This window comes from Meyerozyma guilliermondii, genomic scaffold (assembly GCF_000149425.1).
Source record: "Meyerozyma guilliermondii ATCC 6260 scaffold_1 genomic scaffold, whole genome shotgun sequence".
NCBI classification, from domain to species: domain Eukaryota; kingdom Fungi; phylum Ascomycota; class Pichiomycetes; order Serinales; family Debaryomycetaceae; genus Meyerozyma; species Meyerozyma guilliermondii.
Window position 1 is genome coordinate 378,185 of NW_001809800.1, and position 14,866 is coordinate 393,050.

Here is a 14,866-nt window from a genome sequence, read left to right on the forward strand (position 1 = left end):
GCTATTCAAGCACATTCCTCATTTCAAAATTGAAAATCATAATAAAACCTGTACGAATTACATAACTAAGTTCTCGACAGTGGTAGTCCCAGAGAGGAAATGTCGTGATAACTCAACGACATATTATATACGTGAACAATCAATTTCGGTTGAATATAATATAGCTTAAGACCTAGAACACGATCCAGTGCTTACATGGCTCGAACACCGAACCACCGGCAAACCCGGCATATCACAATTTACTATACAATGGACATGACTGTACTACTCGGCACGTCAACCAAAAAGTATAAGAGAAGGAGTAGAAATCTTCTTTGATCTGAGAAGACTTACTATGGCGAAAGGGTATACTATAGCTCTGAATATTTACATAAAAGAAACTAGTACCACTTAAAATATATATCTGAACCAAGTCAGTGGTTGGTAAAATAAACTGCCCCCGAATATTCCATTCTTTGACAAAGAGGATGTGACATTGGGTAGAAACTCAGTGGCAATAAAAACTGATCTGGGCGAAAGAATAAAGCTTGGAGAGAAGCTATACTCACCAAACCGTAGCGTTAGCTCCAATCACACGCGTCAAAACATAACTTCAAGACAAAATCGTACTCGTCGACTGCCAGATTGTAACTGAAAATGAATCAACATATGTCATTTGCAACTTCGCTCTTAGTGTAAGTCAGTCTAAGTGAGCCCTCTATCCTTGGGTTCTCAGTCAGGATGAACTCATTATATTCTCTTTCATCCGTGAGATTGTCCACACATTACACACTATAATGTCGTTACCATAGATGCTTAGTGAACAACCAACCAATATTAGGTGCTGTACGCACCTATGGCTAACAGTGCTGAATCCATGTTTCTTTCATAATGCGAAAATGAGAGAACCTAACGCACGTACATGTTGCTTTATTGACCAATTACCGGTAGCTATAATTGTATTATATAGGTTAGTAATAACTCTGCAAATCCTAGGAACTGCTTCACCTCAACCCTGACCTAAAGTTTCCCCCGAAGTTCAGTACATTATCGAAGACAGAAAAGACAGCCCCCACTTTGGACTCAAGCTTTTATGATATCCAGAAAGTTGTCTTACTAGTTCTTGTTGACAGGTGAATGACCAAAAAGACTTAACCAATTGAAGTCCTTGGTAAGTTTCAAGGAGGCAAACGCCCAAAGTGGGTAACCTCCCTTGAATTTCATTCTTCACTAGAAGTCGAGTTCTTTCATTATAGTTCAGGAGTCTCGGACCGTGGATGGATAACACACACGTGCTTGCTCGCCTACCTTAAAGCCATACATTACTAGGGCTAATGATAAGGGTATCTCTTACATACCCATTTGTTGAATCCATCTCGGTCCAATTGGGTATATTTCAGCTGGATCATCGTATATTAAATTCAACGGCAACTGCTTGCTCGAGAACTGTACAATGACAGTTTAACAACGGCCAGGCTCTAATGTGGTTGGCAAAATATAATGCGCAGGTAAGTTCCGAATTGCTTGTTTCTTTTTACGAAAGAAACACATCTTTCATGTGTGATGTTCATCGAAAAGTAGTCATCATTCTATAGTTTTAGTCAAATATGTAGTGACATACTTATTTTCAAAGGAGTTGTGCTTGATGAAAATTATTAGAAAATGACTTTATTTTACACCGGACAATCAATCTTGTATCATCATATGATTGGTTTGAATCGCAAACTTTACATGAAAAAACGATCAAACAATGTATGACATGTTGACTGATTGAGGCAACTAAAAAGCCACTCTCTGGTCCTTCTCAGAACTTTGCATCAGTGATGTCTATTATATATATCTTATAGAGAATGTCTACTATACCGTGCTTAGTAGTTTCTGCTAGTTTTAACCGGAGTAGAACCACTGTTAAGGGAATATATTCAATGTATTCTAGTCGCCTCTTTCAATTTTTTGGTACATATTCTATTGATCGCTTGCTTCAAATGGTTAACATACTGAGCGCTTATTTGTTGTGCCTCAAAGTTTTTTGCTTCTCTGGTCCTTTTCTTCGATAAAGGTGAATTTGAGCTCTAATAGAGCCCCTAACACAAAAGCTTTGTTTACATTACCAAGGACGTTATTCTTAGGTGATGTCATGAATAGAAGGATGCAGATGAACTTTCTCTGCAGAGTTACTTCATCAGTTATATGACATACGTGATGCGTCTCATTTTCTTGTGTTGCAGAATGTTGCCGCCGACAAGGTATCGTAACGCTCTTCTGAGGTCCTAAACTCTAGCTTTTTCTACGTAACGTGTGTCATTTATATGGAAGCTCTGTTGACTGTTCACTTTCACACGCATCCGACACTGCATACCCATTGGTTGAGTGGATAGCTACAGGTTTTACCTGTACAGGGTACAAATTATATAAGGTTGAGACGGAACAGAGGTAAACGGTCTTGAAGTTTTCGCGTACCTTCTTTTTTCTCTCTGATAATTCATACTTGCTGTTCCCAATTTGCATTGGTAATAAGACACTCTATTTCGAGAGCAAAATGTTTCATATTTCTCTGGTAGAAAACATGCAGCTGATTACGTTCCTTTCATAAAAGAGCATAAGATATCAGAAACAAACTTAAATGTTAACGTAAATTAGCTTCTACACCGTTCGTAGATATTTGAAATACTGCCCAAGAATCGATAGTTTTACTCAATTTACGGACTACAATCACTGCGAGCAGCACTAGAGAGCGATAGCGGTAAACTTTTGTAGTTCGTGACCAACAATTCGGTAGATCTGCGTTCTCATAATTGAAACGATTATCACACCGCTGAAAATCGTATGTATAAATTTTTGGCAGATTCTATTGAGATCGACTTGATTATGTATGATCGTTGAAGTCGGATTATGCATGATAACGCATTTAGATTCCGCTTTTGCAATGAAAACGATAGCCATCAGTAAAAAACTGCAAGCGAACGACTTAATTTTCCAAGTGAATAACGGACCGGCTATTTGTAAACCTTCTTCTTCATACATTGAGATTTAGTTTCCAATTGACTCGAAAGCAGTAATGATGAAAATTTGGGTACTGCGATTATCGTATACAACCCTTATCTTATCGCATCTTTCCTCTAGAAAAGTTCCGTTCCTCTTTATAGAAGTTCCGCTAGTCTCACGGATTTCCCGCCAAGGTGATGCCGATTGTATTGCAAGCCCCTAACTCGGGCGACGTAAAAATATCACACATAAAAGACCTTTAGTCCCGACGTACGACCAATATGTTTGGACTAGGTGAAGACACCAAGCTTATAGAAGAGGTACCAGGTACCATCAACTTGGTTGATATGCAAGGTGTGCTTGAAGTCAAGGGTACCAATGGTAAAATCATTTTGCACCCTCAACCAAGCTCCGACTTAAATGACCCACTTCGCTGGCTGCCTATCAAAAAGGAGTATCAAGTATGTTTATTATCCTTTTGGGGCTTTATGCAATCGGTATCAACCGTCTGGAGTGGACCGATATGGTCGCTATGGGTTGAAGAATTTGGTATCACATACAGCCAGCTCAACACTCTGAGTGGTTTATGTTTTATTTTTATTGCAGTGGGATGCGTGGTTCTCCAGCCATGTGCCTTGAAACTTGGAAAGCGTTTCGTATATTTGATGTGCACTTTATTGCAAATAGTGGGAAACGTTGTCTACGCAAATACCGCGGGAGTAAGCCAGTTGTACGCGGCGGCGTCGATAGTTGGATTTGCGTCCGCTCCGATGTTTTCGTTGATCGAAATTTCATGCACAGACATTTTTTTTCAACACCAACGGGCGTTCAAGATTTCCTATGTCGTCTTTTCTCTTTATGGTGGAGTTGCTCTTGGCCCATTGGCAACTGGGTACGTGACCGATGGCGTTGGGTGGAAATGGTGTCCATACATCATGATCATTATCTTCAGCATAATGTTTATTGTCCAGCTCTTTACGTTGGAAGATTCAACATACAGAAGATTGGAGACACCAGAAGATCTTCAAAGTAACATTTTGGAGCAAATTAGAAGTCACATGAGCCAAAAGATTGAAGCTTTAAAGGTTGGCTCTCCAAAGATCGATAAGTCCGAGGTGATAATCAATGTCGATGATGATGATTCCCTTGACTCTACAATACCGAAACTTTCGTACTGGCGCCGCATGAGAATCTTCTCGACTGAGCATGCAGATCCACGAAAGCTACGATGGATTGTGTTCAAGCCTTTCTTGTTGTGCTCTTTTCCGATTGTTGTGTGGTGTGGAGTTTTACAAGCAGTTCAACAGATGTGGCTTGCGTTGCTTCTGAGTACACAATCAGAGTTTTACTCAAGTAAACCTTACAATTTTTCCACCTCCAAGGTAGGCTTAACAAATTTGTCCACTTTAGTCGGAATTATTTTGGGAATTTTCTATGGTGGTTGGTGTGTTGATAAGATGACCATATACCTAGCAAGGAAGAACAAGGGTATCATGGAGCCTGAGTTTCGCTTATGGAGTATGCTTGTGCCAGTTGCTGTGAATCTTGCTGGTTTACTCGCTTATGGTTTGGGAATTCTGAACCAGCTCAGTTGGGCTCTACCAGTTATATTTGGACAAGGATGTCTCGGGTTCTCAATGGCATCTATCACGGGTATTGCGTACACGTATTGCACAGATAGTTACCCCAATCTCGTCAACGAAGGAATCGTGTTCATATCATTTGTCAACAATGGTTTGGCGACAATCTTTACCTTTTTCATCAGCAATTGGATGGAACGAGACGGTTTAGTTTTAATGGCCTGGATGATGTTTTTGATCGCTCTTGGAGTTACTGGGAGCTTTCTAATCTTCATTTTGTTGGGCAAAACGTTTAGAAGAAAAGGCAAGAACCTTTATTATAAGATAAGTGAGTTGGGTGAGACCCACTAACAGCTCCAATACAAGTCCAACACGTTTGTACAAAAAATCCAAGAAAGAGAGATAGCCTCCATTCACCGTTTCTTTTGGAGGAAGTCATTGTATTCTTAGTAGCATGTCATTAGTGGAAAAAGATGGGTCGCACTAATAAAGACCCAAATTGATATGTGAGGAATGATATGAGTATTGTCCTTTAGTTTGAGAGAGAATGTCTCCCTGTAACAATATAGGGATAGGACGTGGAAATTGTATCTCTAATTGTAATGTGGCAAGTGTCCAATAGAGACTGATTCGCAGCCCGGTCAAAATGCTCTGCTGCAAGGTATCATAGACAGAACACTATCAGCGATTGAACCTTGAAGAACTACTCAGCTCTATCTCGTTGCATCATAAGCTTTACACCTCCTTAAGCATAATGCTATGAAATTAAATCAAGGCGCCTTATCGGAACCTAGTCTCTTCGCGTGTGGCTTTATCTCTATACAGTACCGTACTGTACAGTATTTTCCACAAAAAATACGCATCCGGAAGCTTTTAAATTCGCGGGCCGAAGCTTCAAAGTCGCAGAGTCGCCGTTGTAAATTCGTCGTTCTCATCTCATAAAGTCGCTCGCAAGGATTTCAAGTTCGCCATCAATACGATCATTAAAGTCACCTCAACTTGAATTAAATTCGCTACCAACCAGTGAACAATTACGCTCAACATAGAATTCAAATTCGCTCTCTGAATTCTGAAATTCGTTCACGACAAGAGCCAAATTCGTTGTTTGTTTGCAGTACATACGAAATGATTATGAAGTTCTACGAATCTTGCTAAAAAGTACTGTATAGTGTAGAGATTTAAAAATAGTTGTGCAGTCCTCTGTGTGCAGTACACTGGCCCTGTTATGGTTTCGGTAATTTTCAAAGCCAATTTCTAATTCATAGTACATACACTAAACTAACGATTCAGCCTCTGATAACTTCTCTGAGGCGAGAACAAGCACAATTTTACCAAAATTTTGGAGGTTTTCCATTCAAAATGAGAATTTTGATCAACCATAAAACCACTTTAGTCGCAAGAAATCCACAATAGAATCTCACTGGTGGAAAGACAAAGTGAGACAAAGACGTGGAGTTTAATGGAGTAACCTTGGAAAGTCAATTATGGTGAACCAAGAATTTGCAGCCAAAAATTGGGCTTCAAGAAAAACTCCAGGTAATGCTAAACTAGCAGGAAGAGATTCATCAGTCGTTCTATATCTCTTCATTGAGCTAATTCTAGAATTATAGTCGAGTTTTATACAATGATCTTTGGTACAGGAGTATTTCTGAGTCATTTTGGGTTTCATCAGAAAGCTAAGAAAGGGTGCACTTTAGTTAGACACATTATATAGATAATAGCATTAATTTCTATTACATGTTACCATTACTTGTCGCATGTGATGAATAATGCCAATAAGTACTTTTTCTAACTTCTTTGTAAAGTGTATACTACCCCTTTCTATTCTACGTCATAAATCTTGCAGTATTAAACGCCGTTATATTTTCGCCGTTATTAACGCCGTTATAGGGCCTACGGCGCTTACCTGCACAGAGTAATTTTGACAGCTCCGACTCCGAAACTAAACGGTCGAAAAATCCAAATTTTCATTCTGCTAATTAATCTGACTACTTCGACTCTCTTCCGTCATTCTCTAATCAATTTTGTACCGTTCTTTTCTTTCTTCGCTAACTCCGTTGCAGCTTTGTGCCGTTATCTTAACCGACATTACCTCATCGCGCGTCGGCTTATAAATGTCAATGTGAGCCGCCGCAACCGTCGCACCATTTAAGGGCGCGACTACAACGGTATATCCACCAAGGTATTTTATTTTGTACCCATCCCATTATGTAACGCCCTCATGCTGGCAATCAAAGTTAGACCCCTCGGGGACACAAAGGTGTTTGAGCCTATACAGGTGGGAAAGAATACTCTTTCCAATAGACTTTTCATGTGCCCAACTACAAGACTCAAGGCTTTAGAAGACGGTACTCCATCGAATTTGGCATTGCAACTTTATGACGAAAGAAGCAAATTTCCCGGCTCGCTCGTGACAACTGAAGGAACTTTCACTTATGATGAGGGTCAAGTATGGGAAAGAACTCCAGGAATTTATACTGAAAGACATATTGAAGCATGGAAAAAAATTGTCGATAAAGTTCATCAGAACAAATCTTTCATTTCACTCCAGTTGTTCAATTCGGGCCGTGTAGCCGACCCAACCATTGCAGACAACAAGAATCATCCATTTGTTGCTCCATCGGCTATTTACCATGATGAGGAAACGAAAAAAGCTGCCATTGCTGCTGGCAATCCTTTGCGAGAAATGACCTTGGATGAAATCCACGATATTATTAACAACAAGTACCCCAAAGCTGCCCATAATGCTCTCAGAGCCGGGTTCGACTATGTCGAAGTCCATGCTGCAAACGGCTACCTTCCCAACCAATTTATTGACGTTGCCAGTAATCAGCGCACTGACCAATACGGTGGTTCCATTGAAAATAGAGCCAGATTTGTGTTGGAAATCATTGACAAATTGACCGCTGAGATTGGTGCCGACAAGATTGGACTTAGAATTTCTCCATGGTTGACATTCCAGGGCATGCTGACCAAAGGTGCAGAGATCGACCCATTGACCACTTACAGTTACATTTTACACGAATTGGAAAAGAGAGCTCAGAAGGGAAACAGAATAGCCTATGTGTCCATTATCGAGCCTAGAGTCGATGGAAACTCTACCGTCAAGAAAGAAAACCAAGTTGGTGATAACTCGTTTGTCTACGATATTTGGGAAAGGAACAGTTTTGAGAGCGGGTGGATACACTTATGATGCCCCAGAATTCAAACGAGTTGAAACCGATCTTGCTAACGATAGAACAGTCATTGGTTTCTGTCGTTACTATATCTCCAATCCTGATTTGGTTGAAAGGCTTAAAAATGGCTGGGATCTCCAACCATACGACCGGCCCTCTTTTTATAGAAGCAACGATTACCGCTACAATACGTACTCGTTCCATGGAGAGCCCCCTAGAGATGAAGAAGCCGGTAAGAATAGAAAGCCTGAGCCAATTGCTGCTTAATAGAGATAGATATGATAAATAAATAAGTGAAGGTACTGATGGTTTAATGTTAGATGGAATAACTTTTTCGTATTTTGAAAAACTAACTTTAGATATTAGATCAGGCAACTATCAACCAAATAGTAATGTGTGTACGGCTATAAGTCTCTATACGGATGTAGTGAAAGAGTAGATATTTCTTGACTTGGTCAATGGCTGCGAAATATTTAGGAGATGTTGCAACCACTTTAAAATCTTCTTATCTTGAGAATCTAAACCATGGAGTACTTCTCACAAATGACTTTTGAAATTGGTCTTTTATGAAACTATATAGTGATACGATCCAATATAGGCATACTTTCGTTAGTTCCTACTCGCGTACAGAGCTAATTATCGAACTAATTCGTTTACTACTCTGGATTCAATTAAAAATATTCATTAATTTCTTAGTTACTGGTCCACTTGATTTCTAAATTGTTTTGAAATATTTACAATTTTGTCTCAATCTTTTGGTTTACTGTCTTCATCTTTATACTCATTCGGATCATATCCATAATATTTCATTATAACGTCAAAGGATTCACCTTGCTTCCCGCAAAATGTTCGATATGTTTCATCATCTACGGCCAACTTTACCGAGTATGCATATACACACCCCAATATACCATGAAACGGTGTCATTAGCAAGTAAGGTACAATCGATATAAGGTCCCAGTTTGTCATTGATGAGAATTTACCGATGCTTTGCTGAGGAAATACAAAAAGAAAATACTGAAGGAATAATTTGCGGGAATTAACGTGATTATCTGTCAAAAAATCACATACAGGCTCGACTATTAATAGAATTTTGCCACTGTGCTAGATGAAATCGGCTCAATTGTATTAGGGTATAGCGTATTATTCTACATTTGTATCAATATTCCACAACTTGATGAGTATTCTTTCATGAATGCTATTGCGTTTTCACTAAAGTGTATAATAGATTAAGCGAATTGTCAAAATTTACAGCACCGTTCTTGCAGAGCTACGCAAGTTCTTCTTTCACACGAAGCTTCTTATTATCATTTACTGCTTACCTCCATCACCCTTATCGCCCAAAAAGTATCTCATAAGTACTCTTAAAGATTCATTTCGTATCTCGCAATGTTTTTGATAAGTTTCTTGGTCTACGCCCAACCTTATTGTGAAGCCGTATATAAACGAACTAACAAGGTAAGGGGGAGTCAATACTACCAAAGGGATGATAGTTAGGAAATTCATGGCTTCATGCACTAAAATTTCTGCTCGTAAGGTAAATGCGTACTATTTATGCAGTGACTTTGAAATCGGTATGCATAATGCGTCTGCATCTAAATTTAACCACCCATTGTGCAGACGCTAAAAGTCAAAGTGTGTATTTAGGCCGCAAAAGTTATTGGTGAATTTAATATACGATCAGACGACTGTAAGGCGATAGTTATCTAATTATAGGTCTAAAATTTTCTATTCGATAGTTATTTAATTACTCATTCAGGTGCCACATGATATGCATGAATTCTCTCCTGTCAAAGTGCCGTCACGCCGCACTTGATGCATGAAGAATGCATGCTTGCATTACGCATAATGGAAAAGTATTACCATTTGATCGTACGACCCGACTAGAGCGCTATTTTTGTAACCTTAGTGGGCATAAATTCAACGTATTAAGATATCCCGTCGAATTCCAGAACGACATATGAAATGGTGCTTCGTATCAGAAGACAGTGAACACGTGATCCCGGCTTGTGTCTATAAAAGTCTTTAATTACTATAATAAAGTGCGCAGTACGAACCTCTTTTTTTCAGTTGTGTGAACCTGCGAAACTGTTTTTAATTGTATTTTCACACCGGCAGACTCAACCAGAAGTCAGCATACTGTACTTTTTAGCAAGATTCGTAGAACTTCATAATCATTTCGTATGTACTGCAAACAAACAACGAATTTGGCTCTTGTCGTGAACGAATTTCAGAATTCAGAGAGCGAATTTGAATTCTATGTTGAGCGTAATTGTTCACTGGTTGGTAGCGAATTTAATTCAAGTTGAGGTGACTTTAATGATCGTATTGATGGCGAACTTGAAATCCTTGCGAGCGACTTTATGAGATGAGAACGACGAATTTACAACGGCGACTCTGCGACTTTGAAGCTTCGGCCCGCGAATTTAAAAGCTTCCGGATGCGGATTTTTTGTGGAAAATACTGTATTTAGGTCGTTTAACGACTTAGGACTATATTTACGATACAACTTACACCGTACAGCAGCTTGTAGTCCTGCATGCATTTGGCTGCTATAAACATTTTTCTAGGAATGCATAGTCGTGAGTGCAATGAAAAGCTGAAAGTGTCGTTAGCGCCTTATCTAGAATGCGCTAAGTAGCTCAAGTTCGAGGAGAGAAGTCGAAAATGCACCAGGCGACATAGCATAAAGTCCTAAAGTCCACGTGGGTCGGCCGCGTGATTATGTAATCATAGTTCTAATTGCGAAAGCCATCACCCACGTTCGCTGTGTCTTACATTCTTATCTTAATATTTGCAACGAACGCAAAACATGGAAGGTACAGATATTATTGTTTCTAAGATCTAAAACTGGAAATATATTTTATTGTGAAACATCTCTCAAGAGAAGGGCCAGAAGACTGTCTGTGCTAAGCGGACAAATATTTCAATGAGCATATTAGAAACTGTGTCTCCATTCATGTCTCCTCATGATCGTAGCGTTCAGCTAAGTGGCCCAGGTGGCCCACAGATACATCTGAAGGTGGATCATAAGGGACCACATTTTGAGAGATCAAGTGATGAGTACAAGAAAGCCGATGTAAATCGATCGTATAAGAAGTTTGAAAGGCAACAAGCCTATACCGACCTCACTATTGACCCATTCATTTCCCGATATATCAGGTCTCCCCATCTAAACACACCATTCAATTATCACAACGTTTTCTTCGAATCGGTCAAGGATGATCTAAACAGTCAGCTGTTTGATTTATACCAAAAATACCTCATTCAAAAGGATAATTACCATATCACCAAACCAGCAAAAACATCGACCCACGATGAAATCAACCTTTCGCATGAACTCAATTTCACCAGGAAGAGGATCGATAGCGAAACGGATTCAACTACACCTCAGCGTACATCATTAGACCACCCTATAACTTCAAAGCTGGAAATCACATATCTCCCAAGAAATTTCATGGATTGCGATATAAATAACTTGATAGACCTAATTTCCAGGTTGTTGCGGTCGCTTATTGCGTTGAATGATAAGAATGTCCACCCGTCGATCTCAAATCCTCAGAAGGGTTCTAAAGCCACAAATCAAATACTCACCAGATATCACTCGCGAACGCCTCCTGCCATCTCAGCCCATACTTACTTGTCTCGTCTCACACGCTTTAATAATTTGAACCCCGGGACGTTATTGACAACAATATACTATATAGATTTGTTGTCTCATCATTATCAGCCGTACTTCACATTGAACTCGTGGACTGTGCATAGATTTTTGCTAGTTGCTACGATGCTATCGCAAAAGCTGCTTGAAGATTTTTTCTACACAAACGAGCATTATGCCAAAGTGGGCGGTGTGGCTGTCAGCGAATTGAACTGCTTGGAGCTAGACTTTCTTGAAAGAGTCGATTGGCGCTGCGTGCCAGGGAAGGTTGGCGAGAACAATTTGTTCTCCATAAAATACGCCAAAACTACCCTCGACTTGTATTATGCTCAGTTGGTCTCGCTCATGGGACAACCATCCAACGGTTCATCAGTTACGACATACAAGATCAAGCATTCTGATGAAGATGGAGTACTGGAAGATGAAAGCAATGATGACATATTTGACGACGAAGAAGAAGACGAAGATGCGATGGAAGATGAGGTATTTGAAACTGCTGGACAAGGAACTAGAGCGATGTATGACCATTTGGGCTATAGTGTGGATGGATCTTCATCGCCTCATTTGAAGCGTCGTTATTCTAAAAATTTTGCTTCATAGGCAGGCAAGTCGCTCTTACATACACGAATTTTTCAATAAAGCAATACGTTGTTATATAACTACAACCTGTAAAAAAATCAATCTAGCGTAAGAAGTGAATCGTTCAATCATAATCGTGATTGCAGTGCACAATCGATAGAACAAAAACTTCACCATTGGTTATGTACCATCATTGCGGCTTGAGCAATTCAAAGGAACAGCACAAACTCTTATCAACACTCATAACTGCTCCATAATTGTTGAACTCCCCACAATAATTAGGAGCCAGAAACACAGTAACCAACTTTCTCTTGTTGAAAAACTCGTACCCGTCTTCAACGACCATGTGACCCCTCACTATCAAATCTATATTGAATTTCGAGCACCAGTAGTCAACATGTTTGCGGCCAAAACAATAGGATACTCCTCTATCATTCTTGGGCCAATTCTTCATTGAAAATTGTTTAATCAGTGGATCTGGATCAGACCACAAAAGATCAGCCAAAAGTCCCTTATCAGGAATGTCAGTGGGCCGTTTTAACTCTTCAATTTGATTCAAGTCATGCAAATCTGGTGACAATCCCCCATGAATGCAGAAGATCTTGTCATTAATTGTGGCAGCTATGGGAAGTGTGTTGAAGACATCAATGAAGCTCTTCCAAACTTTATGCCCCCCAGTGAAACTGGACAACCGTCTCTTACATTCGTCATAAAAACCATATATCTTAGTGATATTGGCAGACTCATGATTTCCTCTGAGCATGAAAAAGTTTTCAGGGTATTTTATCTTGAAGCACAACAATAGTAAAATCGTCTCTAGAGACTGACACCCACGGTCAACGTAGTCTCCCAAAAATAGGTAGTTCGTATGCGGAGGGTAACCACAGCTGTTAAATATGCGGATTAAATCACTGAACTGTCCATGTATGTCCCCTACAATTTTCACCGGAGGTGAAAGCCTGAGAAGAGTGGGTTGCTCGAGAAATATGGACCGGGACTTTTGAAGAATATACTTGATCTGCTGATTGGATATTGGCAACGGTTCCTTTGCGCGACGGCCCTGATATTTTGACAGACCCATTTGAATCAAACTTTCGATAATGGGGTCCAAATTAAAAGGGTCCTTCTTTACACCCGGGCGTCCAAGCGATGACAAATTGGGCGATCCGTGTTTGATATCAGGTCTAGGTTCCTCAATACTTTCGACCCCAGATATGGACTGAGGAATCTCCCCCAAGGATTCGTGGATAGGGTCCAAGCTTTCCTGTTCGGAAAAAAACCGCGCTTTTGAAATGAAGTTCTTCCCCGGGGAAGATCCTAAGGACAGTAACAGATCGTCTTCCTTCTCTTCGCACATATTTGTGAATACTGGAGATGAAGCAAAAGAGTCAGTTTTGGAGCTCTCAGACGTTGACTCGTAAATATCGTTGAAAGGATGTGAATGAGCCTCAGTGTTGGGAGAAGCGGACAGGCTCAAAAGCTGTGCGAGCTCAACTCCCATTTCTACATCAAACCCATCACCTTGATGTACTGAAGAATTACTGCTTCGGGACCGAGAACGTTGGACATTATTGCGGTGAAATTTATTGTTCGATTTCGAAAACTTTGTTTCGATTTCAATAGCTGAAGAAGACTTCTGTGAGCCTCTCTCAGGTAAGGAACTTTTGTTCCTTTGACGCGATAGCGCTGGTGAGTCGTCTGATTCTAGGTCGCCTCCTGAGGAGACGCCAGACGACGAATTTTCATTGGTTGAGTTTCTCGGCAGGGGGTCATCTTTAGACGGGCTATTTCCCATATTTCGATAGTATAAGACCACTGAACAATACTCGGAAGTAAATGACGAATATCTGTTGGAAAATTTAGCGCTAGTCTTTGAATTATTAATTCGCTAATTCGGCTCCGAAAAGCAAAGAGGTAATCGCGCGACCTTTGGCACGTGAAAAATCGGTGTGCGGGTGGAAACTCTTTGAGAGAGGATACCTTCAATGTTGCCGATTTTTCGTTCAACTATGAGTAAATCCGTTCCGAAATCAATACGAAGTGCCGCGTGCTTGATTATTGGAGATGAAGTGCTCAATGGCAAAATTTTGGATACCAATTCCCATGAATTTGCCAAGGTTTGCTTTAATAGACTAAGCATACCTCTCCGTAAAACTATCGTTTGTGGGGACGACACAGAAGATATCATAAGGTCGATTAAGGTATTGAGGCAAGAGGGATATGACTTATTAGTAACGAGTGGTGGAATTGGACCTACTCACGATGACATAACCTATGAAGCCATTGCAACAGCATATGACTTGAAATGTGAGATTGATTCAAGTGTGAAAGATCGGATGCAGCAATTGAGAAACGATTACATTTCAACTTTATCTGCGCAACAAGCGGATGCATTTTACCGAATGGCTACAATACCACAAGCTACTGAGAAGATTTCTGTTGAAAAGATATATTGCGACGATTCCCTTTGGGTTCCAATTGTTGGAATAGATGAACAGGTATATATATTACCGGGAGTTCCTCAGCTCTTCAAAAAGCTTCTTGATTATTTAGCTGACCATATTAAGGGCCGTCTTGAGTCCAACATCCAGCATCGTTTCTTCATCAGAACAGACACAAAAGAGAGCGAACTAGCACCCTTTCTCTCTCAATTGCAGGGGAGATGCAATTCCGAATTTGGTATTAATGCCGTTAAGCTTGGAAGCTATCCCCATTTTAACTGGAACATGAATACAATCAGTGTCATTGGAGATAGCAACATAGCTCAGGACAGGTTGAAACTCATTGTAAAAGAGATTATATCGTCCATAGGAGGAGCTGCTCATGAAATCAGTCAAGAAGAAGAGGATAGATTGACTACTCTGGATCCAAATTAATGACCTTGATGGTTATATACGAGATTTAATGAC

General features: G+C 40.1%; 5 protein-coding genes across 5 annotated transcripts; 4 read left to right on the forward strand and 1 right to left on the reverse strand. All coding sequences in view use genetic code 12, as the record gives it.

Annotated features, from left to right (window-relative positions):
- Positions 1-3,245: 3,245 nt before the first annotated feature.
- PGUG_00218 (uncharacterized protein) lies at positions 3,246-4,895 on the forward strand (the record flags this gene model as incomplete). The annotated part of the gene is made up of 1 exon (XM_001486791.1): positions 3,246-4,895. The coding sequence occupies one exon, from the start codon at positions 3,246-3,248 to the stop codon at positions 4,893-4,895; it is 1,650 nt and encodes a 549-aa protein (XP_001486841.2).
- A 1,870-nt stretch (positions 4,896-6,765) lies between these two features.
- On the forward strand, positions 6,766-7,737 carry PGUG_00219 (uncharacterized protein; the record flags this gene model as incomplete). Its single annotated transcript, XM_001486792.1, has 1 exon — positions 6,766-7,737. The coding sequence occupies one exon, from the start codon at positions 6,766-6,768 to the stop codon at positions 7,735-7,737; it is 972 nt and encodes a 323-aa protein (XP_001486842.2).
- A 2,912-nt stretch (positions 7,738-10,649) lies between these two features.
- PGUG_00220 (uncharacterized protein) lies at positions 10,650-11,978 on the forward strand (the record flags this gene model as incomplete). Its single annotated transcript, XM_001486793.1, has 1 exon — positions 10,650-11,978. One exon carries the CDS (start codon positions 10,650-10,652, stop codon positions 11,976-11,978), a length of 1,329 nt encoding a protein of 442 aa, XP_001486843.2.
- Positions 11,979-12,147: 169 nt separating this feature from the next.
- On the reverse strand, positions 12,148-13,752 carry SAL6 (Sal6p; the record flags this gene model as incomplete). The annotated part of the gene is made up of 1 exon (XM_001486794.1): positions 12,148-13,752. One exon carries the CDS (start codon positions 13,750-13,752, stop codon positions 12,148-12,150), a length of 1,605 nt encoding a protein of 534 aa, XP_001486844.2.
- Positions 13,753-13,942: 190 nt separating this feature from the next.
- On the forward strand, positions 13,943-14,833 carry PGUG_00222 (uncharacterized protein; the record flags this gene model as incomplete). Its single annotated transcript, XM_001486795.1, has 1 exon — positions 13,943-14,833. The coding sequence occupies one exon, from the start codon at positions 13,943-13,945 to the stop codon at positions 14,831-14,833; it is 891 nt and encodes a 296-aa protein (XP_001486845.2).
- Positions 14,834-14,866: the final 33 nt, after the last annotated feature.